The sequence below is a fragment of the Balaenoptera acutorostrata genome, chromosome 1, assembly GCF_949987535.1.
Source record: "Balaenoptera acutorostrata chromosome 1, mBalAcu1.1, whole genome shotgun sequence".
NCBI lineage: Eukaryota > Metazoa > Chordata > Mammalia > Artiodactyla > Balaenopteridae > Balaenoptera > Balaenoptera acutorostrata.
The window spans coordinates 78850361-78877593 of record NC_080064.1 but is presented as its reverse complement, the minus strand read 5'-3'; the positions used below and the strand labels follow the sequence as shown (position 1 = coordinate 78877593).

At 37.1% G+C, this 27233-nt stretch overlaps 2 protein-coding genes across 5 annotated transcripts in view; one reads left to right on the top strand and one right to left on the bottom strand.

Moving 5' to 3' along the window:
• PKN2 (protein kinase N2) overlaps positions 1 to 27233 on the bottom strand; it is a 190982-nt gene that overhangs the window by 8988 nt on the left and 154761 nt on the right. The window contains exon 23 of one of the 4 annotated variants that reach the window (XM_057544825.1): positions 9236 to 9277. The exons of 2 other annotated variants lie outside the window; for them this stretch is intronic. In XM_057544825.1, coding sequence (XP_057400808.1) covers positions 9251 to 9277 — 27 coding nt within the window. In that variant the 3' untranslated portion in view covers positions 9236 to 9250. Of the gene's footprint in view, positions 1 to 9235; positions 9278 to 15278; positions 15499 to 27233 lie in introns of those variants that run through there. One more of the 4 variants, XM_057544824.1, reaches the window with a different exon arrangement.
• On the top strand, positions 1317 to 27088 carry GTF2B (general transcription factor IIB). Its single transcript, XM_007176374.2, has 7 exons — positions 1317 to 1460; positions 5498 to 5604; positions 20115 to 20248; positions 22516 to 22662; positions 22788 to 22917; positions 24102 to 24383; positions 26573 to 27088. The coding sequence occupies exons 1-7, from the start codon at positions 1444 to 1446 to the stop codon at positions 26704 to 26706; spliced, it is 951 nt and encodes a 316-aa protein (XP_007176436.1). The 5' UTR covers positions 1317 to 1443; the 3' UTR covers positions 26707 to 27088.

Sequence of the window (27233 nt, the reverse complement as noted above, 5' to 3'; positions counted from 1 at the left end):
TGAGGGAGAAAACCCCCCACAAAAGTACAAAAGTACAGTCAAATTTTTAAATTACAGCACGGAAGACAAAAAAAAAAAAAAAAAGCTCTCCCATCCCCATCTGGATTTCAGTTCCTAAGCTTCTGCCTCTTGTTCTTTCTAAGGAAGCGAGTCTTTCCCACCTTTCAAGAAAACAGTGGGTGCTCAGTGGCATTTAAGTCCCATGCCCAAAAGAATAAAGCAGCCACTATATCCTAAGTTCTCATCCCCAAAGAAACCCTTTTTCCTCCGATTCCCACAGGGCCAAGGGTGGTTTGTTTTCAGCCAAGTAGTGATAGTGTTGCTGTTATTTTTAGTACTATTCTGACATTAGTTTTGCTAATTAATAAATCGAGGGAGCTTTTGCAGTATCTAACCATTTTTGCTAAGTTCTCTATATTTCAGCTATGCCAAATTTGCAAAGACCATGAAAACAACAGTCAGGTTAGGGCCCACATCTCCCTGCCTCACGGTGTAGTGCTCCTACATGGTTTCGTTTCATCTCCTGCCAATTCTAAAAGGGTTTGCAAGGCAGATACTATTACCCCTTGCGCCAAAGCGCGAAGGGACGTGCCTAAGAAGACACAGCTTGCTAGCTGATGACAGAGCCTGAATTGACACCTGTTCAGGCTGACCCAAGTGAATTTCTCTTTATTCCAAGTACCTTGGTGGAATCACCCTCTGGGCAAGTAAGAACTGCGCTCAAACTCGAGTAGCTGACTCCGGGCGGGGGAAAGGGTGGTTAGCCATTGGGGATGCGGGCTTTGCCCTCTCCACGAAGCCCGGGTTATCTTTGTGTTTTTTTTTAAATTATTTATTTATTTATTTTGGCTGCGTTGGGTCTTCGTTTCTATGCGAGGGCTTTCTCTAGTTGTGGCAAGCGGGGGCCACTCTTCATCGCGGTGCGCGGGCTCTCACTACCGCGGCTTCTCTCGTTGCGGAGCACAGGCTCCAGACGCGCAGGCTCAGCAATTGTGGCATCACGGGCCCAGCCGCTCCGCGGCATGTGGGATCCTCCCAGACCAGGGCTCGAACCCGTGTGTCCTGCATTGGCAGGCACACTCTCAACCACTGCGCCACCAGGGAAGCCCTATCTTTGTGTTTTAACTCAGTCAAGTTGAGGGTACCTCTGGTGTAGCTCGTTGGCAGGGTGCCCTTGTGAATTTTCCTAGGTAGTTTCCTCGATTGGTTCAGCCACCTTAGCGAATGACCGAAACTGAATAGGAAAATAAGAAAACGCAAAGCACGTGGCGTACAGGAGCTCACTTTTCTTGGCCTTTCTCCCGACCCGTAGCCGCACCCTATTATGACTGCGTGGGCGACTCGCCTATAAAAGCCAGTTTCGCAGCATTTCGTCGCCACAGTCTCTTCCTGTTTGCGGTACGTGTGTCGTCCCTGGTGCCTGGAATCGCAGTGGCCGTGAAGATGGCGTCTACCAGCCGGTTAGTACGTCCAGCCGAGCTTGGGCAGCTGAGGGGCGGGCGGCGAGTGCGGGGGCTTGCAAGGTGGCCGCCGGCACTTCCGCGTCGGGCAAAACGCCGCGGAGTTGCGGGGAGAGGCGGCAGGACGGGCTGGCCGCCCCGGACAAAGGCACTCGCAGACGCAGGGCTGACAGGGGTGTCGCAGGGGGTACCGAACCGTCGGCGTTTCTCCGCCAGCGTCCTAGGTCCTTTTCTCACCCAGGCACCACCGTGTGAGGGCTCATGTGTCCCCAGGCCCTGGCCTCGCGTCTTTTGCGGATATTTCACCCGTCCTTTTTTTCTTGTTAATTTTTTCTACTCTTGGTTTTCCATCTGTGGCTCGACCAGCCCGAGGGTCCGTGAATCCTCCTCTCTAAAGGGAAAGGGTTAATTTTAGGCCCCTGTTGACCCGACAAGCCAGAAAGTTAGGCACGTCAGCATTGGTAAGGCTGAGGGAAACTGATTGCCATCCCTGAGGCCTTTTGAAGTGGGAGCTACGGCATTTCTGAAGAGTTGATAAGTTCTCTTCTAAGAGATTTCTTTACAGATGTCGTCTGCATACTCTTGAAGAAAATCTTGCCTGCAGAAAATTACGTATGCTGGGAAGTCACTCTTTAATATTGTATTTTAAAAATGTGATGTACCCATATCTACAGGAAGTGCATACAGTGCCATTAGAGACAGTCTTTAATCCTGTGACACGAAAAATGTTTGCAGACCCTAATTATATCTCTCATGACCACTATGAGGTATATATTAGGATTTTTGCATAAGTGTAAACTGAGTCATGCCAATGTTGACTTATCCAAGGTTAGTGTTAGAAGAGTGTAGAGTCTCAGATGTCTACTTCCTGTTGTCACACTTGGCTTTTAGTTAACTCATGTATTACAAGTATCAAATTAACTTCTGTAGCTTCTGGAAGGCAAGGTAGCTCTGGCATAATTTTTCTGAGCTTGTTATCACCTCTGTAATTGAAATCGCGATGAAAGCCATTATCACAAAATAGTAAGCTGGAGAAATCCAGGCCCTTTCTGGTAAACTACCAAGGCTTACTGCTTTATGTTACTGTATTTTTAAAAGGTTGGGGGAGGAGGCAGCTTTAGCGAAAACTACTTGGACACAGCTCTTAAAGCCAGGGACACTTGTTCGCTTGTTACTGAATTAGTAAACACTTGTTTACTAATTCTGTGTTTGAATGCTCAGTCATTCTAACTGGGTGTGGCTCTGTCAGGTAAGGCTTCCTTGTAGGTAAATGGAGAAATAGCTTCCCACACCACTTATCTATGACTTGTATTCTCTCACGGCAGTAGATCTGAAAGGTAAGCGTGGTCATATTTGGGCTCAGCTTTTGTATATAATAGAACAGGAAATGGTATTTGTAAGAAATGTTGTAATAGTTAAATATAGTAAATTCACTTGATAGATTCTTTACGGAAAGAATACATTTCCTTTGTGTGCCTTTATTCTCTTCATTTAAAAAATCTTTGAAATATTTCTTTGAAGTAAATTTTTTCTAGGCATGTCCGGCTCTTAAGTGTATGTCATTGCTGTCCATCTGTTGAGTTTTTCTACCAGTGAGAACAAAGGTGAATGTTAGTATTTCTGTTTTTAGCTTTTTTCCCCCTGAGGAAGATGTACAGTTACTAGGCTATGAAACTGCTTGGTGTTTTCACAGAGAAGAACACAAATGTTGTGACTTAAAATCTAAACTCCACCACTTACTAGTTCTGTGATTTTAGGAAAATCATTCTCTGAGCATAATCTTTAGAATGGAGGTAATGCTTAATTTGCAGAGTTGCTAATGAAGATTAATAGTATATGTATAGTACTAGACGCATAGTAGGCACCTAATACATGATAGCTATAAAGTGAAGTTTGGGATTATGTGGCTTCTTAGGCAGCCTGAGTTATTTTAATCTCTGTGGTGGTGGTTTACTCCATTCCTTCCTTCTTGTTTCTCTCCCTTACTTCCCCACCACCCCACTCTTGTGCTTCCTCTTTTCTTTACCCTTGTGGGTAATTTCATTAAAGGTTCACTGCTTGAGCACAGTTTCATTTTATTTTGGATAGGTAACATATGCACATCATACAAAAGCAGGAAGAAAAGTGAAAAGCAGTTTCCTTCTTTCCCTAGCTCCTAGCCATCTAATTCTCCAAAGCAGTCATTGTAACCAGTTTCTTGGTGTTTTCATAGTGATTCTGTGGTTTAACAAACATATGCATGTAGTCCTAATCTCTCTTCTTCCAAAAAGTAGCCTAATATAAACACTGTGTGCTACCTTGCTTTCTACCTTTTTTTTGTGAAGTTAGCACACACATTTTAAGTGTACAGTTAAATTACAAAGTGAGCACATACACATAGTTACCACCCAGGTCTAGAAATCAAATACCACTAGCACCCTGGAAGCCTCCTTTATGCCCTCAATCATTACCCCTTCCCAAACATAACCACGTCCTGATTTCTAACACCATAGGTTTGTTTTGTCTGATTTAAACTTTATATATAAATGTATATGTATTTCTCTGTGTCTGGTTTCTTTTATCAGCATTTTGAGATTTATTCATGTTACTGCATATAAATGTAGTTCATACTTCTTTCAGTTTTCTATAAAAGCCCTACCTTACTCTTTTCACTTAGGATATCTTTGAGATGTTTCCATATCAGTTTTATATACGTATACACACACACAATATTATGTCTACTTTTTAATAGTATGAAATATATCAGTCCTTGGTATGCTGTGTGCCACATGGCTGCCCATTTTATGCATTTGTAATTACTGTTACTTTACTAACATTTTCCTTTATTTTTACATAGTTTTCTTTAATAATTTATACTAATTTCTTAATGTTTTATTTGTCATAATTTATTAAAATATTTTTCTAGTAGAAATTTATGGAATAAATGTGAATATAAAGCAAACCTCCATTCCCTATTTCCGCAATGAAAAGATCCAAGATGTGTTTTGGTTAACCTGAATATATAAATTTTGGGAATATGGATTACTTTATCAGTTTTTCTGTGGGTATCACCTATGTTGAAAGTTAACATTCTGAACTGTTTGCTACTTTGAGAAACTTTATCCAAAACCACAGATACCTATTTACATACTTCAAGAATGCTTGATGTTGTCTTTTATATGTATATTTGTGATGGTCATAACATAACCTTGTTCTGTATTACTTCAGGTGAACTTTTAAAAAGGGCTTATTTTCAGTGATACCAGACATTTGTGATTGTAAGGCCACACCCACAGAAATAATTACTAAATCTATGTTAAATATCTTTGATGCTTTTTAGAACTGATTTTTTTAGGTCATTTAAGGCTGATGTGTCTTCCCCAGACTGCCTTAGTTTCAAAATAAATTAATCGAACAAATTGTTAATATCACACATAGATTAAAAAGTAGATTTTGAAACAGTTTCTTGAGGGCTGACAAACTTAGTTCTGGACTAAATGAAATCATCAGGTCCTAAGTTCAGCAGAGCCACCTCTACCACCCTTGTTTGTATACCTTTTAGGTTCAGTGTACTATTCTAAGTGTATTACTAAGGTATGCAGCAAGTAGAAAACAAAGACTTGAAATTTATTCTCTGACCATAGAAATAAGTGGCAAGGGTCACAAACCCAGAAGGTTATGTGTAAATGTTGCACGTTATTATGGTAGCTAGTCATTTCTATGTTAATCAAGGTTTATAAACATTTTAGTAGACTACATGTCAAAAGAAAAAAACACTTGTTTTCCATTTAAGTTTTTAAAGCCTTCCATTCTGCAAACCAATAACTGTCCTTACAAAAAACAATTCCAGTCGCATCTGTTAATACTAGGTAGGATTTGAAGTAACCTAACCTAGGATTTTTACTTTGAGAATTTAGCTTAAATGTATTATAAATGTAAATGTATTATAAATTTATTGGAAAAATGTTCAAAATTCTCCTCTTTTTCCCCCCAAAAGATTTGTACTTTGTTGCATGTTGGTTAGGAGGATATTAACAAAAAAATTTTTTTTCTTTTAGTTTGGATGCTCTTCCAAGAGTCACATGTCCAAACCATCCAGATGCGATCTTAGTGGAGGACTACAGAGCTGGTGATATGATCTGTCCTGAATGTGGCCTGGTTGTAGGTGAGCAGTTACTATGGTTTTAACTGAAATCACTATTTGGAGCATTTTGTTTTTGTGTATTTTCCAAACTCTTTTAATGAATACATTCTGACTTTTTTCCCCTACAGGTAATTCATATTTATTGTAAAACAAAAAGAATTAGAAAAAAGGAAATAAGTAAGAGTGAAATCAGAGACACCATATTTTATTGTCTGTACAAACGCATATATTTCATAATGTGGGGTAGGAGGGAGCATCTAAAATTGAGATAGCTGATCCAGAAAAAAAGTCCCTTAGTCCTTCGTCTCCTGCTTCCTTAGTCTTAAACATTTGATGCACTCTTGTGCATATGAAATAATGAATAAATGTAATCTAACTTTTGTGACTTTGGTATATTTCAACATGATTTACTTCAGAGTAATAAAGGTAGATAGGCATGATTTATTTTGGAGTAATAAAGGTATATCTTTATAAAGGTACTGAGTCTCATTCAAGGCCTTTTAGTCATCAAAAATGATTTAATTTTCATTTGCTCATACAGAATGATTTATTTATGAATTTCTAGTGTGAAATTGTTAGTGTCAAAATAATGCTTCTTAAAATATCACTTTTATTTCTATTTTCTCACTAATCTAGATATGTAGTATAACTTTAGGATAGAGGTAGTCTGTTCAAAAAATGTTCTTATGGTGGGGTTGCTGCCAGCACCTGAGAAAAGGAGTACTACTTCGAAGTTTGAAATAAGAATGAAACTGCTAGTAGGATTGTGGGAAGTATAACAGAAACACGGGTGGTGATATACTGTGGAAGTGTCTTGCTTGGAGGACATCTGTAATATTCATGCAAATAGGCTGCTTGCCTCAGACTTCCAGTGGGAGTTTTAAATCATACAGAGTTTTTAATAGGAATCGGAATCCATTTGCAATTATATTCTGCTCAGTAAGCAGTATTAACAGTTAATATACTTACATGCTAGGCACTGTTCTAAGTGACTTACATATTCACTCAGTTTATCCTTGGAGACACTTGTGAAGTGTCTTCATTTTAGAGATGCAGAAACTGAAGTTTAAGTAGTCTGGCAGTCTAGCTCCACTGCCTGCATGGGAGCCAAATTTCTATCCTGCCGTTGTCTTGTAATAAAATGAGTTCAATCTGAGATTGGCAAACTATGACCTATCACCTGTTGTTATATGGTGTGTGTGCTGAGAATGACTTTTATGTTTTTTAATTGTGAAAAAAATCAGAATAATTTTGGGGACACATGAAAATACTATCAAATTCAAACTTCAGTGCCCATAAATAAAGTTTTATTGGAACATAGCCACGCTCATGTGTTTATATATTGTCTATGGCTGCTTTCATGTTACAATAGTGGAATTTAGTGGTTGCAACAGAAACCATATGTGGTGCTCTCGTCACATCATACTGCTGCTCAGTGCACTACAAATCCCAGTGAAGCAGTTATAAACCCACAGCATTTTAGAGTGCCAGGCATATCTCCATACTGCAACATTTTATTTATTTACTTTGTTACCATTGCATACCCATCATGTCAAAATGAGAAAAAAAGCTGAACTCTGAATGTCATGCTTTTAAGGCACAGTGGAGCGTAGGTTATTTGTTACTGAATTAGATGGCAAAGCATTGTGTTCACTATGCAGTGATACTATAGATGTGACATTGACAGACTAAGCACTTACCACAGTACTACTAACTCAGGAAAACAATGGTCAGAAAATTTAGAAAATGCAGTGGAATATCTCATCACAGCAGAATTTCTTCACAAAAATAAAAGAATAAAAATAAGTCAATTTGGCCTCTTGACCCACAAAGCCTAAAATATTTACTTTGGCCCTTTAAAGAAAAGGTTTGCTGACCCCTAAGTTAAATGAGAGCATTCTGATTCTTCCAAAGTATTAAGATCGAACTGATAATATGTAAGAGTGAGACAGAGACAGAAGACTGAAGATAATTTCAGATTCTTGGCTTTCCTAACTTCTGTAGCCACTTAAAAAGAAGTAGTGCAAAAATATTGCATTATATTTCCAGTCTTTCCATCAGCTTCACTTCCAGTTTGACTAGCAAGATAGTTGGGTAAATAAAATTAAGCAACTGGAGAAGGAAGATATAATTCTCAAGGCTTACATGCTTTTTTGTGCTTGGAATCCTTAATCTTTAGTTGCATTTTTCTGTTATATCAAACCAAGGGAAGTTAATTTTCTTTTAGTTTTGCTTTATTATTAGTCTTGAACAGCATCAAAACTACTATTTTTCATTCTAACTAAACCTACTAGGCTAAATTTAAAACCTGAAAACTTAAAAATATAATATGATTAAACTTCTCTATATATAGAAATACCTGTTTATGATACTGGTTTTTTTGATGTAAAATATAACAAACACTTGCTTTAAAATATACAGTAGCCTTATTCACAGATATTGTGGTTAAATGTGTAATATGATGTCCTGCAAGTGAAGAATCTATTCCATGACTAGACAAGGGGAGGCAGGCAAGAGTCTGCTAAAAAAGTTCTGTTTTGCTAAGGATATCATCAGTCAAATTATGTTGAGAATAGTTTAATTGATCATGACATTACATGGGTCTAAATTTTAAAAATAACATACATACGTACATATACACACAAATGTATATCATTGTCATGTATCAATAATAAATTTAGATTTGCATCATCTTGCTGGTTTAAAGGCATATGCTTTGTTGCCAGCTCAATTCAACCTTTATTTCTGATACTATGGAAATAGGGAAGAAATTAAGCTGGACAAATATTCTGCAGTCCATTGAGGGCATAAAATTTGTGGCTTTTTTCATATTTGAGATGTTGATATTCATAGAGATTTATATCTAGACAGCATCATCATGTGCTTCCTAATAAATAATCTTGGTGTACATAGTTTGATTGTACTTGCCATGAAATTTTACATTGTCTGAAAGTTTTTAGATTATAACATATTTATTGAATAAGCATTTTGAATAGCTTTCTGTTTAATCATCAGACAACCTTAGAAACAAACTCTTTTAGAATTGTTTTTGGACCACTCTGTACTTAATATTTAATATGTTCTTGAAACTTAGGGCAGCCTGTTGTCACTAACTCCCTTTAATTTTAAACCCAAGACTAGATACTGCTCAACTGTTAATCTTCAGAGTCATATATTATCCCTCTCAACTGAGTTATCAAGTAGGAGAGCCCATTACTATTATCTTTTTAAATGAAATTCATAATACAAAAAATATGTTTTATATAATATACCTTTTCTCTAGTCTCTAATAACACCTTTCTCACTGTCCTTCAAACCTTCATTGGTAGACTCCTTGAGGCCCACCACTCAGTCTTAAAACCAGTGCCACGTGTTTTAGGACTTTCTTAAAGCAACATTGTACTTTGAGGAACCAATTTCTGTTTCAGTAACATGACAGATCACCTCAAAATCAGTGGCTTATAACAACCATTTCATTTTGCTCATAACTTTATTGGTCATTAATTTGGGAAGGATTCATCTGGGCCATTGTTTCGGCACCGGCTAGACCTGGAGGATCCACTTCCCGAACGGCATCTTCACCTGCATTTTGATGCCTTTCTGCTCCTTGACCTCCCCACAGAGATTTGTCATCCTCTAAAGCTTCTCCATAGTTGTGTTAGAGTAGTCATATTTTATACATGGTGGTTGGTTTCTACGAGAAATATCCCAGGAGCAAGTGTTTTCAGAGAGAACGGAAGCTGGACTCAAGTAGTTAAGGGCTATGCCTTGGAACAGGGTCACTTATGCATTCTATTAGTCAAAGCAGCCCTAGGACCCACCTAGATTGGAAGGGGAGGAGAAATAGCCCCACCTCAATGTGAGGGTGACGAGGTCATGTTGCAGAAGAACATGTGGATGGGAGATATTATTGCTGCCATCTTTGGAAAATACAATTTGTTACGTGTTTGATGTCCTGTTTAATTTTTCCCCAGTATTTAAATGGTTGTGTAGTATTTAGTCTCTCAGATAATTTAGGTTGTTTCCAATTTTTTGTAGCTGTTTGTAGTACTACTTATAACATGTAATAGTTTAATTGACTTTCCTCTTGTATTTGAATTATAAGATTGTTATTTTAGATGTATGAAGTATTATGATTTGTCATTGGCTGTCTCATCAGTGACCCTTAAGATATTGGTAGTGATCTCTAAAATAGGGCCGATTTTTAAAGCAAAGCTTTGTCATTTCTGCCATGTTGGCTGTAACAGCACTGTTGGTGGGTTTTTTCCCCCAAATCCTGTGTGATTATGACACTTTAAAAGCTGAGCACTAGGTGGCAGTATAATCATATTTAGATTATCACTTTGTTCATAAGTTTGACCTTGTATATTGTTTGTGCATGATTTATAGGCTGCAAAGTGTGAAGTTAGTAAGCTGTCGTAACAGCTATTAAAACATGAAATTGGTTATCAAGACTTTTATAAATTAGGATTTCACAATGAGGTGTTGTATAGAACTAGTGGTATCGTTTCTACTTAAAGCCACTTTTTGTGTAGCATTTAAAATGGAATTCTTCCATTGTTCTTAAAAGTAATATAAGGAAAATACCGGAAAATAGTTTAGATGAATTTGAAAGAGAAAAATGAGTCGATTTGACCTTCCCCTCCTAAACTCATTCTGGATATTGTTTATACCAGTGAATCTGAGACATGAACGTTAATGTGCATTAAGAATCAGCTGAGAAATATGTTTAAAAAGATTCCAGGTCCCACTTCCAGACACCCTAGCTCAGGTCATACATTGCTAACCTGTTAAGAAACACAGATCTATCCTGTAAACTTTATAATTTGGCACATTCTCTGAGATCTCTGTACTTTTAGGCTTCTCATCTTTGCTTTCATATTTCCCATGTCTCCAGACCTAGACTGCAAATTCCTATAAGACAGATATCTACGTGTGTCCATAGCTCCTAGGGTAACTAGGAATCAATGGCCCTGGAGTCTAGACTTGGCTCTACTACTTAATAAGTTATGTAACTAAGGTCAAGTTACATAATTTCTCCAAGCTTAACTTTCTTTATGTGTAAAATAAGTACACCACCCCCAAAAGGACATGTACCATACATCTCAGATTTGTTAGGGATTGTTAAGAATAAAATGAGATAATGTATAAAATATATAGTATAATTTTAGTATGAGATTTCAGTGATACATATTTTAGGGATGTAAGTACTCCTTTTTTCTTAACCTTGTAGAAAAAAAGGGTGATTCCAAATCTGAGATGCCATTCTTCCTAGCAAGTCAGTTGCAAAATGTGTTTGAGTGATTGTTATGGGTCCGGCATATTTAACGCTGCAATTGTAGTATTTTAAATATTATCGGATTACCATCTTTAAATTTGCATTAGCAGTGTTTCCTAAAGGAAAATATTCAGCTTTAGTTTACTATAGCCAAGTTATATTTTAAAATTAAGGAATATTTGTATTCACTTTCAAATTCTTGCTTTGTCATCTCTTGTAAGCCCTCAGACACAGCCTTTTTACCTAATTCAGAAATTTCTAATTTAGATGCTGCTTTCTCTTAAGCATCAGAGAACCACTAATTTTACTTGGGTAACACAACCACTCTTTGAGGTAGTTTTTTGATTTTACAGAAAGGGAAACTGAGGCTTGGAGTGTTTGGGTAATTAGCTCAAGATTCTACACCTAGTAAGTGACACAGCCACTTAAATCCAGATTTGTTGGACTTGAAAAGCCTTTGGTCTTTGTACTACATGTTTCCATTAAACACTGTGCTGGTCAAGGAGAGTGATAGAAAGATGAGATGCTATAAGCAAGCTCTGGACCAACTCTTTGTCTACTGTGTGGAAGGGAGGAAGGTAAATTAAAACAACAAAGAGTGGTAAAAGTTCTATTACAGATCTTCCAAGTTTGGTGAGAACACGTAGGAAGGAAGTGGTGACTTCCTAGGGAAATTACTGTTGAATTTACATTGAAAACGTGATCATTAAGAATGAGTAAGGGTTTATGGAGGGAAAGTCATTCCAGGTAGAGGGGAAAAGAAACATGTGCCATAGGATGGAGGCCTGAAAGTATCAATATTAGTATGTGAAGGACTAAACGTATTGTGACTAAGTTAAGATGCATCTTCTACCAGGGCCACAGCTCCTTAGCTTAGATGCTGCTGCTGCTTGCTGCAGACCTGCCCGTATTGCAGGAAAAGCAAGGTCTGTTCACATATTCAAGGATGGAACTTATAACGTATTTTCCTTTACACTGGTAATTACACTGTTGACTTGTACAGGTTTTTGTTTGTTTGTTTTTTAATGGTCTAAACATGGATAAAGTAGGCTTTTATGGGCTGGTCTGGGAAATTAACCATGATACGGTTTTTTTCTAGTGGATAATTCATTTTGGGTTGGTACCCAGTTTACATTGTGAACATAAACTGATTTAGAGACTGACTTAATAGTATTTCTTTATAAAATATCTGTTGAGCAAAGTTCCCTTCAAAATTATCTTTAATGCAAGATTTCTGATAAGAATGTATAGTAACCCTAGACTAAAGATCAGGATTCTTTGAAATGTGAGAAGGAATGGTAGGAAGGGTTAGGTGACTGAGGAAGGTGTGGAAACTAATGATGCATTTCATTTTCAGCATTAGATTTAACAAATACAGTGTGTTGGCTTAAACAGTTTTCCAGAGCACCTTGATTTTTTTTAATTAAAAAATTCAGTGCTTTGGATTTATCCATCTTGAATAATAATACATTTTGATTATTGAAGTTTTTGACTTAGCACATTTTGAGAACTTTTGTAGTTTTAAACTAAATGGTTTTAGATAAATCTAGCCTATGAAAACAAGTAGCTTGGGGAATATTGTTCTAAGACTCTTACTTCTGAATTCTCTACCAAAGGTGGTATGCCAAAATGCTTACAAGATGGCAGAAAGAATTGAAATTCTGGGCAGTTCCTCTTAATATTCCCTTTAAAAAAATTCCTTTATTGGGACTTCCCTGGTGGCATGGTGGATAAGACTCCGTGCTCCCAATGCAGGGGGCCTGGGTTCGATCCCTGGTCAGGGAACTAGATCCCACATGCATGTCACAACTTAAGAGTTCAAATCACAACTAAGGAGCCTGCCTGCTGCAACTAAGACCCCACGCAACCAAATAAATAAATAAATATTTTTAAAAAATTTTCTTTATTAATTTACAATAAGAAACAGAAAACAAAAATATCCTCAGTCTAGGTCAGGTTGGAAAGTCAGACTGTCTTCAGTATTGGCTTCCTGGCTGCTTTTGATATGTTGCAGTTTTCCCCTTTGTTAAAATTGCTACCTTAAGCCATTATGATTTTAATATTGTACTACAGAATATCTTTGGTTGTAGTTACCATTTATAGCTTGCCTGGTAAGAAGGTTAAATGTCTGTTTAATTTGTCATTGTGTACTGTTTCCTTTATACTATCAGGCAAAGTACCTAGTTTCTACTGGACATCCTTTCTTATCTCTCTCTCTCTCCCCCGCTACCGCATTATTCCTTGTAGCAGAAGATGCTGGTTGTTTCCCAGTATCTGTTACCTAGCTCTTTCTTTGATAATAAGAATCCACTGGGCCTGTGGCTGCTCAGCTAGACTATATTTATTTCCCAGCTTCCCTTCCAGTTAGTTATGGCCACCTGATTAAGTTCTAAGAGTGCACTGTAAAGTAGAAGAGATTTGTGCAGTTCTAGATTCTGCCCTAAGGGATGTGCTCTCCCTTTTTCTCCTTCCCATTGGCTAGAATGCAGACATGATGGAGGGAACTACCAGCAGCCATCATACACTACAAAATGCAAGTCATGATGAAGATGGCTTATCAAATAAGATAGGAGGAGCCTGGGAGTCACAGTAATCCAAACTATTAACTATGGACTGGTAACCTGAGAAAGTTCTATCTCGTTGAAGTTACTATTGTTTTTGCTTTGATTACAAACCTACCTGTATCCTTCCTAATACATTTTTGGAATCATACTGGGAGTTTATTTTTGTTTGGATTCTCTATTGTCTGCCAGGGATTTGTGAGTACCCAGAGAGGCTGGGAGTACTTATGGTGGTGGATTGGAAGGTTTTCCAACATCACTGCCACCACTGGACTTGGATTGATAATTCTTTATTACAGGATGAATAAGCATAAACATCAACCTGAGGTTTATGAATACAAACTATAGTAAAGAGGAACAGTCGTCCTATGGACTTAACAGAAAATTCTGCTTCTGATACAGTTTACTAGAAAAAAGTTATAGAAAATAACTGCTTTTTTGTGATCAGTGAAATATAGCTTCCTTAATGTTTCTATTAAAAGTGGTCAGAAATAAAGAAGATAGCACAAGGAGACAAACACAGTAAAACTTTTAGATAGCAATGAGCTGACTTAACATTCTGGAAAATTGAATCAGTAAAGCAGAAAACAAACCTGAGAATATAAAGAGTGAATTTTGGAAAGTGGTAAAGACAAGATAGCCACTATGGTATTACTTGAAGATCCAGCTGAATATGATAAAATATTAAAGGTGCAATAGAAGAAAACTTTACATTCCTCACAGAAGACCCTTAGGGTTGCAGATCAAGATTCCCACGCACCACTGGGGAATGTATCCTTTTAACATTTAAAAAGTTTTATTAATAAAAATTTGCAAGTAACCAACCAGTAAAAACATTACTTTGAAGGGACCTAAAATTTTGTTGATGGAATACAATGAAGTTAAGTCTGATTCCTGTTTGTCTTGTGACACAGAAAGAAGGTCATAGAACAATCCTTTTAAAATAAATTTTTACATAAATCCACAAAAATACAAAGCTGAGTTTTATTTGCTACTTGTCATGTGGAACAGTACTGATGACTATTCCCTGATATTTCTGGTTCTTCTTTTTTGGGCCACATGGTACAATTGTATTTCCCCACTCCCTTTGAAGTTAAACATCACCCCTTGACTGGCTTTGGCCAATGGCATGTGAGTAGAAATGTTACTATTAGAAACCTATTTCCCTAGCATGGTGACTGGCATGTCTCAAGTGGTAGGAATTCCATCATCTTGAATAAGGACTGCATAGAAAGCAGTCCTGGGCTTTCTATTTATACCATCCTGGGCCAGCTTTTTTTTTTTTTTTCTCCCTAATCCAACTTGTCTTTTTTGAGGCAGTACAAAGCGAGCACTAAAAGAAACTCATGCTAAGTTACTTTTGGGCCAAAAGGAAAATGTTATGAAATGAAGCATGTTGGCTAACTAATACTTTATCTTTAGAGTTCTAGAGAGACTTAAGAGATGTGGGTTAGTAAAGATAAAGTATTCTCTGTTTTTTTAAATTTATTTTTGGTTGTGTTGGGCTTTTGTTGCCACGTGTGGGCTTTCTCTAGTTGCAGCGAGCAGGGGCTACTCTTCGTTGCAGTGCACGGGCTTCTCGTTGGCAGTGGGTTCTCGCTGCAGAGCACGGGCTCTAGGTGCCTGGGCTTCAGTAGTTGTGGCACTTGGGCTCAGTAATTGTGGCTCGTGGGCTCTAGAGTGCAGGCTCAGTAGTTGTGGCACATGGGCTTAGTTGCTCTGGACCAGGGCTTGAACACGTGTCCATTGGCCGGTAGATTCTTTTTTTTTTTTTTTTTTAATTTTTAAAATTTATTTATTTATTTATTTTTTTTGGCTGTGTTGGGTCTTCGTTTCTGTGCGAGGGCTTTCTCTAGTTGCGGTGAGCGGGGGCCACTCTTCATCGCGGTGCACGGGCCTCTTACTGTCGCGGCCTCTCTTGTTGCAGAGCACAGGCTCCAGATGCGCAGGCTCAGTAGTTGTGGCTCACGGGCTCAGTTGCTCCGCGGCATGTGGGATCTTCCCAGACCAGGGCTCGAACCCGTGTCCCCTGCATTGGCAGGCAGATTCTCAACCACTGTGCCACCAGGGAAGTCCCTATTCAGATCAATTTTTAAAATTAATAGACTATAAAAGTGGTTGAATATAAGCATATAAAAGTGGTTGAATTAAAATCACTGGTTAAAAGTGGTTGAATATAAGCATATAAAATACTATAGCAATTACTAGTTAGAAAATGAGATTCTTAACAACACAAAAAGGTCTAAATGTGACATACATGTAATCTGAAAGAAGACCTTGAGACAGAGTATATTCCCTTGTCCAAGAAGATTGATAAAAATTGTTCTGTCACTCCCCCCAAAGCGTATAGGTTTGATACAGTTTAATTCAAATTCAACAGTATTTTGGCGGGGGTTAATTTTAATTTTTAGTTTATTAAGGTATAATTGCAGGCAATAAAATTCAAAGATCCCAAATGTATGGTTTAAATTTTGACATTGCATATACTGGTGTAACCAACACACGAATCAAGATGTTTAGGGATTTCCCTGGCAGTCCAGTGATTAAGACTCTGGGCTTCCACTGCAGGGGGCACGGGTTCTATCCCTGGTCAGGGAACTAAGATCCTGCAAGCCTCACGATGCAGGCAAAAAAACCAAACAGACAAACAAACAGAACATGTTTAGACCATTTCCCTCATCTCAGAAGTTCCCTTATGCCTTTTTCTAGTCAGCCACCTCTACCCCCCCACCTCCAACCCAACCCAGCAATCACTGTACTGATTTCTATCCTCAGAAATTGTTTTGCCTGTTTTTGAACTTCCTACAAATAGAATCATATAGTATGATTGGTTTTTCTTGTGTGTGTGTGACTGACTTTTTTTTTGACTCAAAATAGTGTTTTTGAAATGCACTTGTTACCACATTATTAGTAGTTTACTTGCTGAGTTTTCCATTGTTTACATTTTCCCATTGATGGACATTTGGGTTGTTTCCACTTTTTAGCTAATATGAATAATGCTACTATGCACATTCTTGTATGAGACTTTTTAAAAATAAATTTATTTATTATTTCATTTTATTTATTTACTGTTTTTGGCTGTGTTGGGTCTTCGTTGCTGTGTGCGGGGTTTTCTCTGATTGCGGTGAGCAGGGGCTACTCTTCGTTGTGGTGTGCAGGGGCTTCTCATTGTGGTGGCTTCTCTTGTTGCGGAGCTCGGGCTCTAGGCGTGTGGGCTTCAGTAGTTGTGGCTCGTGGGCTCTAGAGCGCAGGCTCAGTAGTTGTGGTGCACGGGCTTAGTTGCTCCGCAGCATGTGGGATCTTCCCGGACCAGGGATCGAACCCGTGTCCCCTGCATTGGCAGGCGGATTCTTTTTTTAAAAATTTATTTATTTTTATTTATTTATTTATGGCTGTGTTGGGTCTTCGTCTCCATGCGAGGGCTTTCTCTAGTTGCGGCAAGCGGGGGCCACTCTTCGTCGCGGTGCGCGGGCCTCTCACTGTCGCGGCCTCTCTTGTTGCGGAGCACAGGCTCCAGACGCGCAGGCTCAGTAGTTGTGGCTCACGGGCCAAGTTGCTCCGCGGCATGTGGGATCTTCCCAGACCAGGGCTCGAACCCGTGTCCCCTGCATTGGCAGGCAGACTCTCAACCACTGCACCACCAGGGAAGCCCTGTATGAGACTTTCTAAAAAATATTTATTTATTTATTTTATTTGGCCGTGTCAGGTCTTGGTTGCGGCGTGCGGGCTCTTCGTCGTGGCGCGTGGGCTTCTCTCTAGTTGTGGTGCTCCGGCTCCAGAGCGTGCGGGCTCTCTAGTTGTGGTGCTCAGGCTCAGTAGTTGAGGTTCACGGTCTTAGTTGCCCAACCAGGGATTGAACCCGCACCCCCTGCATTGGAAGGCAGATTCTTAACCCCTGGACCAGCAGGGAAGTCCCATATTCTTGTGTGAGATTTTTGTAGGCAAATACTTAGGAGTGGAATTGCCAGATCATAAGGTGGGTAGGTGCCAAAGTAGTTGAACAGTTTTAAACTGGTGTGAATGATTTTGGCAATTATTCTCAATTTCTTCTTGAAAAAATAAAGAGATGAAACTCGTTGTAGAATATAGTATAATATCTTAGTTAATACTCTTTAGACACCACTGATATGTGGATTGAGAACTGTGCATGTGTGTAATACCTAAATGTACATATTGAATCTGTTTACCTTTTTGGATGGGGAACTTGATCAGAGTGTTAGAGATCATACTCTATAGATGGATGGAGGAGTAGTGCTATTATGTACATACAGTCCTGCTATGATTTTGGCTATTAAAAATCTTTATATATAGACTTTCTATCTGGTGTTAATTTTACAAAAATCAGTGTGTGGTTAAGAGAGGAACTGGTGAAAGTTGGCATGTTTCTCTGTTTCTAGAACGTGAAAGGCTGTGTGAGGTTGTGTGTTATGTGCACATGTGCTAATTGGCAGGCAGCTTCTTGTCAAAGGTTGATTATGCCCAAACAGTATGGCTGCCTTGTACACTTACTCCTTGAAAAATTCTGTAATGCAGTTTCCTTCCAGAGCAACTTTTAAAAATGCTACCATTTAGATGTTCTCCAAGAAAATCCTTTATGTATTCTGACTTTTTTTTCTGAATGATCTGCCCTATTTCTTGTTACTCATGCACTTAATCTGGTGGTCTAGTTGTAGTTTCATGATGTGCTATTTGAGTTATTTTGGAAATTTTATTTTTTACAAATGCTGTGTTTTGAGCAGTAACGTATAAAAAGAGGGAATGGCTCTTAGCACAAACCACAGATTGTTGAATGAGTCATGTAGATCATTCCCACGTATGTGGAAAAATTACATCACTACCCAGTTCTGGGCTTTCTATTTATACTATCCTAGGCCAGCTTTTTAAAAAAATTTTTTTCTCCCTCATCCAGCTTGTCTTTTTTGAGGCAGTACAAAGCAAGCACTAAAAGAAACTCATGCTAAGTTACTTTTGGGCCTAAAGGAAAATGCTGTGAAATGAAGCATGTTGGCTAACTAATACTTTATCTTTAGAGTCCCAGAGAGACTTAAAAGATGTGAGTTAATAAAGTATTCTTTTTTTAAAATTAATTAATTAAAAATTTTTTTAGACATCTTTATTGGCGTATAATTGCTTTGCAATGGTGTGTTAGTTTCTGCTTGGCTGCGTTGGGTTTTTGTTGCTGCGTGCGGGCTTTCTCTAGTTGCAGCGAGCAGGGGGCTGCTCTTCCTTGGGGTGCATGGGCTTCTCATTGCGGTGGCTTCTCTTTGTTGCATAGCATGGGCTCTAGGCGCGCGGGCTTCAGTAGTTGTGGCTTAGTGGGCTCTAGAGCGCAGGTTCAGTAGTTGTGGCACACAGGCTTAGTTGCTCCGCAGCATGTGAGATCTTCCCGGACCAGGGCTCGAACCCGTGTCCCCTGCATTGGCAGGCAGATTCTCAACCACTGCGCCACCAGGGAAGTCCCCCTTATTTATTTTTTTATTGGAGTATAGTTGCTTTACACTGCTGTGTCAGTTTCTGCTGTACAGCAAAGTGAATCAGCCATGTGTATACATATATGCCCTCTTTTTTGGATTTCCTTCCCATTTAGGTCATCACAGAACACCAAGTAGATTTCCCTGTGCTATATAGTAGGTTCTCATCATTTATCTGTTTTATACATAGTAGTGTATATAAATCAATCCCAGTCTCCCAATTCACCGCCCCCCCTTGGTATCCCTACTTTTGTTCTCTACGAATACCAGACTTCTTTTAACTACTGAGGTAACTTACTTCTGCCATTTCTTTCTCCTTTCTGTTTGTTGTGTATAGGCACAGATGAAAATGATCTGGTTCCTGCTTTCAGTTTTATCACAGCTGGTGGAAAAGCTCATGTTTTACGAATGCAGTATAGAACAGATTTTGTAATCCCATTCGCGTTTCAGTTTTAGCTGTGTGATCTTTGGCAAATTAGTTTTATTTCTAGTGTAGCAATAAAAGTGGTACCTACCTTTATAAAGCTTTCAGGATTGAAAGAGAACATTTACAAAGGGCACAATCACTAGCATATGCATGTGTTCGTGTTAACTCTTGTCTATGGTTGGAGGTGTTACCAGCCATTGAGCATTCCCCCCAAAGCAGTAATCTACACCAGATCTACCCATGTCTGGCTTCTTGCTTACTGATTTCTAGGCTTAAAGTTTATTCTGTATGAATTATTTGGCCCAAAATATTTATTCATCAAATAGTTACTAAAACATACCCTTAGGCTTAGTTCTTTGCAGAGCATTGCCCATGAAAACTTTGTAATTTTTTAAATGTTAAACTATGTGTATTAATACCATTGTGAATAGTGTTTTCTGTTTTTTTCCATGCCTGTTGCACATTTTGTGCAAATTTTGGTTCTTCATGGTTATATTACTTTATCTTTGCATCACATATGAATAGCTTTATTTTGCTGTTTGTCCTTATTTTGACTAATTCTTTGTTCCAGGAGTTAGAATATGATTAATCATAGCATAATGTTTAAAGAGGGTTATTATTGGACTGGCACAATAGGAGTGCTTTAGGACAAATGCCTGAAACAAGATACTTAAGCTGAAACCTGATGTTTGTGTTGAGATTTTCTGGGAATAAGAGGGCTGAGTTGGGCATTAAGCAGCATTAAATAAATCCCATCTTGACAAAACAATTTAGACTTGCACTTATATTCTCAGGTGACCGGGTTATCGATGTAGGATCTGAGTGGAGAACTTTCAGCAATGATAAAGCAACAAAAGATCCATCTCGAGTTGGAGATTCTCAGAATCCTCTTCTGAGTGATGGAGATTTGTCTACTATGATTGGCAAGGTAATAAATCCATTCGGCAGGAAGTACCAGGTGCAGACTGACTAAAGACCTGTTTGGAAACTTTGCAAAAGTATCAGTCACTGCCCCAATGAGTAATCTTGATCTGAGAGTAAGATTTGCCAGTAATACTATTGTGAATGATGGTTGCCTTATGCATTTCTTCCATCTTAAATGGGAGACCAATAGATTGAAGTTACAGACTCTTTGTATCTCAGGCCCTTGTTTTCATGAAGCAATTTTGCACAAAAAATTGAGTGTAGTATGTTCTTTGAGTTCATATTGACATGTTCCTTGAATATTAGGAGTGTTTTCTCTTTTCCCTCGATACCACCTAAGATAAATTGGATATCAGTATAGACTATTTTCTTATACTGGTGAATTTATGACTTGCCTAAGCTTTACTTTCCTCATCAGTAAAGTGAGAATACTACTACTTTATAGAGATATTGAGGGTTATATGGGAAAGTATGTAAAGTATCTATAACACATGTAGTGTGTAGAATGTGTTCAATAAATGGTACCTGCTGCTATTATATAAAGCAGGAGCATAATCTTCCTGGCAGCCGGGCTGTTTTATTCTCTGTTATCTGAATTGGAAGTAGTAGTGGCATTATTCCAAAGGGCTCATCAAGGAAGTGTATGCTGTTTTAGGACGGAATCTGTACTACTGCATAGTCTATTTTTAAGAAAGTATTCAAAAGTAGGTCATTATTTTTTCATGGTCTGTAAATTACATATTAAGTTTGAAAAATGGTGTAGGCTAATTTAAAAAGTTTTCAATATTTAGAAATATTTTAAAGTAGGAGGTTTCTGTATTTGCTTTAGCTTTACAGGCTGGAAAAAAGTATACTAAGGACAATTTTAAATGTTTAAGATTGCAACTAATTAATGCTGTGACTTTTTTTAATGTTTAATTTTTTTCAATAGGAAATACATGATTCAAAAACAAAAATGTAAAAAAACCACAGTGGTTTTTCCTCACCCTTGACCCCTAAACTCTGTTTCTATTGCAGCCCCCTTTCCCTGTCAGAACAGGTAACCACTAATATTAGGTTCTCCTGTTTCCTTTGAAAGTTGTTTATGCCTATATGGCAAAGAAATTTTTTAAGATGGTACATTTGTCATATGTTAAATTTCTGAATGTATTTGGGGATATTTCTGGACTTTGCATCCTTTCTCTAACCTGGTCCAGTTAGTCCAGTGCCACACCACACTGTTCTGATATCTGGCTTTATTGCCCTTTTTCAGCATTTTCTTCACTTGTCTTTTCCATTTAGTTAGGATAACTGTGTTTAGTTTAAAAAAAACAAAACAAAACACAAAACTTGGGTATTATTTTCACTGAGTTTTGTTAGATTTATTTGCAAATTGCCTTAGGGAAAATTGACTTCTTAAGGAAAAAATCTTGTTATCCAGAAATATAGTATGCATTTCCATTTCCTTGGGTCATATGTCCTTCAGTGGATGTTTTAAAGTTTTCTTCATCAAGGTCTTGCATGTTTCTTAAGTTGATCCCTAGATATTTTATCTTTTTTGTTCCTGTTGTAATTGCAGCTTTTTCTTTCATTGCCTTCTAACTGGTTGATTACACATATGTAGGCTATTGATTTCTATTTGTTAATTTTGAACTTGCCCCTCTAATGAATTCTCTTATTTATAGCAGTTTGAGTGATTTTCTTGAATATTCTAGGTAAATACAAAGGTAGTATCTGCAAATAGTTTATCACTTCCGTCTCAAATTTGTACTTCTAATCTTTCTCTTGCTGAATTTTAATATAATTATACTAATGTAATTAATATAATTGTTATATAATAACATTATATAATTAAAATTACATCATATTGTCTACTTTTTCTAGTACAGTGTTAGAAAGTGGTAGTGGTAGGAGGTGTTTTTGTCTTCTGACTTCAGTGGTAATGCTGCTAATGTTTCTTCATTAATCATTGTGCTGGCTTTGGACTTGGGAGTTTTGTTTGCTTAACTTTTTTAAGCACCTTTGGAGATAATCATGTGACTTTTCTCCTAGGTCTATTAATATGATGGTTTATATTATTAGATTTTCTAATAATATATTTACATTTAAAGTATTTGCTAGAAAACCTCTTTAAAACCATCTTAACCTGGTACTTTTGAGGAATAGAGAGGTTGCTCAGGATAGATTTCTTGGGTAATATGGAGTCAGATTGTATAAGTTAAGTTTTCTTAGAAATTGTTCATTCAGGTTTTCAAAGTTTTTTGCATAAAGTTATAAAACTTTGTTTTATAGGGTACAGGAGCTGCAAGTTTTGATGAATTTGGTAATTCTAAGTACCAGAATAGGAGAACCATGAGTAGTTCTGATCGGGCAATGATGAATGCATTCAAAGAAATCACTACCATGGCAGACAGAATCAACCTCCCTCGAAATATAGTTGTAAGTTCTTGTCTTTAAGCCATGCTGGCTTTGACTTAGCATAATTTAGTGAAAACATGAAATATTGCTGTTGTGGCTAATTAAATGGCCTAGAATTAATTAAACTTAGTTTCTCTGCTTTGAAGGATCGAACAAATAATCTATTCAAGCAAGTGTATGAACAGAAGAGCCTGAAGGGAAGGGCTAATGATGCCATAGCTTCTGCTTGTCTCTATATTGCCTGCAGACAGGAAGGAGTTCCTAGGACATTTAAAGGTAAGTTTTTAGTTGCTTAGATAATAAATGTTACCTATTTCATATTAAAGTGACAGGCCAAAGTCAAGCAGCTTTGACAGTAGGTAGATAAGTCATGTCTTCCTGGTTACATACAGTAATCCACCTAAGTATCTTTCTAAACCGCCTTATTTTATTCCTTGACAAAAATTCTGTGATCATACTGATCATGTTCTTTTCAGGCTATTTCCCATGTAAAGTCATGTTAGTCCATGTAAGCCCTCTGTTCTTTGCTAGTAGGATCTTCTGACTATATCTTATGCGCTTTGAGGCCTGGCATCAGAAGCCTTTGTAGTAAGTCTGTACACTGGATGCACAGAAAAGTTTCTGCTCCCAGCACAGGTCTCTACAGGTGAGGGAGTCAAGCCTTAGAAAGCATGAATGAAACTTTTTCTCTTGAGTTAGACAGTTTGTATTTTCACACTTAGGTTGGAGGCTTTGCGAGAACCAGTGTTTTTCATCTAATTTGTAGTTTACCCATGAAAACATTACAACTTATTCACAGTGTTGCTGTGATACTTACACATTTTAGCTTAAGACTTTAATTACCCTTCATTCATCCATGAATATTTTTTACATTTTCTTGTGTCAGAGTGAAGAGGCAGTGACCATTATCATTACCATCTTTTGGGTTATTACAGCTAAAACTAAGGCTTTTGTTAAATTTATTCTGAAAGTGGTAGTTGAATTTTTAGGATAACACGGTCAAATATTTGATCTTATTTTTCTATAGCCTGTAATCTCAGGGATTGCATGTACGTATGACATTGTGTAACTTGAGAAGCCTTCTTTAGTTTGAGTATTTTCTTTCATCTTCTTGACATACTCCTTACTCCTTACAACAGATTAATACATAAATATCAAAGAAGTTTTTGATTGGTTGAAGAAACTTACTTGTATGAATTGAAACTTAAGTTAATATTTTGAAATATTAAGACCTACATTTAACTTTTTAAAAACTTCGTTTAAGTGTAATAAACATTTAAATTAACTGAGAAATTTTAAATTAGCTCTATGAGAAGTATCACTGAGAGGATTAGAGATTGATCTTTAAGGCATGATTGAATTTTGCAATTAGAATATATTACTTTTATAATCAGAAATGATAGATTTTAAAATGAACTACATGGCCTATGTGGATTTACTTAATTTTTTTTTCTTTTTAGAAATATGTGCCGTATCACGAATTTCTAAGAAAGAAATCGGTCGATGTTTTAAACTTATCTTGAAAGCTTTAGAAACCAGTGTGGATCTGATTACAACTGGGGACTTCATGTCCAGGTTTTGTTCCAACCTTTGTCTTCCTAAACAAGTACAGATGGCAGCTACACATATAGCCCGTAAAGCTGTGGAGTTGGACTTGGTTCCTGGAAGGAGCCCAATATCTGTGGCAGCAGCCGCCATTTACATGGCCTCACAGGCATCAGCTGAGAAAAGGACCCAAAAAGGTAGGATTGTTCATCCGGATGGGTAGGGGTAGTGATGAAATTAATGAAGGCTGTAGTATGTGATTGTATTTCCATTTTAAGTACAAAGCAGGTACAGGCCTACCTAGCTCTGTTGCACTTTGCAGATACTGCATTTTATTTATTTATTTATTTATTTTTTACAAATGGAAGGTTTATGGCAATTCTGAATTGTCAGATGATGGTTAGCATTTTTTTAGTAATAAAGTATTTTTTAATTGAGGTATATGCATTGTCTTTTTACACATAATTCTTTTGCACATTTAATAGACTACAGTATAGTGTAAATATAAATTTTATATGTACTGGGAAACCAAAAAATCCCTGTGATTTGCTTTACTGCAGTATTGGCTTTATTTCAGTGGTCTGGAACTGAACCTGCAATATCTCTGAGGGATGCCACTAAATATCCAGAGCCCATGTTTCAGAGGTAGTTCCTTAGCATCAAAACTCAAGAAAATACCGCATTTTAAGTGTCTCATAAATAAAAATACTTGGGGGCATAACCCTGTGTACAGACTTAACTTTTTTTTCCATTTGAATTAAGTAAGTAATTTTATTTTGTACATTTTTCATTTTTAGAAGTTTTTATTTGTTCCTCCTAAATTCTCCTGTTATTTTGAATAGTCTCTGTTTTTCTCCTCAAAACTTAACTTTTTAAATCTTGAGAGGAGGTGGCCATGCTTTGTTTCTCATTAGCTGGCATGGTACCCTACAGAGAGGCACACTATAAATATGTGTTGACCATCAAGTTTTAACTTTCTGTGAAACCTGTTCTCTTCTTTTGTATGCTATTCAGTTTCTTCATGAAAATGCTAACATGAGTAGTTCAACCTTCTGCAGCTATTTTTGAATTTACTGTTGTAGAACTTTCAAGCAGAAGTATTAAGTGAATTTCTTTACAAGCATGCATTCATTAATTAGTTCCATGATCCTCAAAAAGATTTATAAAGAAAAAGGAGCAGTCAATTCTAAATTTAAAAGTGAGGTAGTGAAATTACTTGCTGCCCAGCAGCCAGTTGACATTCACATAGTTGACATTGATTGGTATTTATGTCTAGAAAAATATAATGCAACATAAGATAAGGAAATTTAAAATTAGCTAATTGTGCACTGATGGCAGCATCCACACTGAAAAGCTGTAAAATCTCACCGATTTGAACTGGCTCTGAAAAGATGGTAAAATGAGTTTGTATTAAAGGGTGTGTTTAAAAAATCTATTTTGATTAAGTATAACTAACCAAATAATTGTCAAGTGGCAGTCCTTTGGGACTTGGTTTAAAAAAATGGAAGGAAAATATGACACTGACTTTGAATGGTAAAAGTGGATCCTTGGATTCTGTAATAGACTGTAGAAATAACTCGTGTGAGCTCAATATATATGCTCAAGTATGTGTTTATAATAGTGAAAAACATCTATATCATGCTATAATATACAGCTGTTTGACCTCGGATATGTTAAGTAGAAAAAAGAGGTTGTAGAAGAATACTTAGAGGGACTTCCCTGGTGGTCCAGTGGTTAAGACTCCACGCTCCCAATGTTAGGGGGCCTGGGTTTGATCCCTAGTCAGGGAACTAGATCATCACACATATCGCAACTAAAGATCCTGCACGCGGCAACGAAGATCCCACGTGCTGCAACTAAGACCCAGAGCAGCCAAATAAATAAATATTTTTTTTAAAAAAGAAAAATACCAACATGATCCCATTTTGGTTTTAACCTAACAAGAACCTCTTAATAGAGGTTTAGCTAGGGGAGACGTTGCAGGGGAACTTTTAAACACAGAACTAATAATATTAAGTGAATTTCTTTACAGGAATGTATTCATGGATTACTTCTGTGATCCTCAAAAAAATTTATGGTGAAGAAGTCAGTTCTAAATACAATGAGCAATATAATAGCTATCACACATAGTGCTATGCCTTGAGCACTGTTTAAGTGTTTTCCATATAGTAAACCTTTTAAATTAATTCGACAGTGCTTTGCGAAAAGTACTAATACCATTATTATTGTTGTTACTGTAGCCCTGCTTTCTACTTTTTAGTTTTTGAAAATATTTTTGTTTTCTTTTTCACTTAGACGTTTTATAGTACCATGTCCCACAAATGCAGGTAGTAGAAGGGGAGGTAGGATGGAAGTTAAACTTAATATTTTGATTTTTGTCTTTTAGAAATTGGAGATATTGCTGGTGTTGCTGATGTTACAATCAGACAGTCCTACAGGCTAATCTATCCTCGGGCCCCAGATCTGTTTCCTACAGACTTCAAATTTGACACCCCTGTGGACAAACTACCACAGCTATAAATTGAGGCAGCTAATGTGAAACTCCTATGAACACTGAACTTTGCCTGTTGTACATAGCCTATACAAAGTGCTGGATTGAGCCTTTAATAAGGAAAAACGAAAGACGTGGTACGCATTCCAGGGCTAAATATTAATTGCTTGGCATTCATATGTATATACTAGTGAAACATATTTAATGATTTAAATTTCTTATTCAATTTGCTTTCTTTTGTAGCAATCTAGGAAACTGTATTTTGGAAGATATTTGAAATTATGTAATTCTTGAATAAAACGTTTTTCAAAACTAAAGTTTTTGTTACAATTATGTTACATGTAATTTATAATTTATATAATTTATAATTACAAATAATGCATATTGCAGCTAATAAAGCTGATAGAGGTCCTTGTTTTCCATTATTTTTTCATATATATTTAATTTTCTTATTTTAATAAAGTTATGGAAATAACAGGCTTTTGAGGAACCACTGTTGAACATATTTAGTTTGCAGTTTAAAAGGAGGTGTGTGTGTGATTTCTTAATATATGTA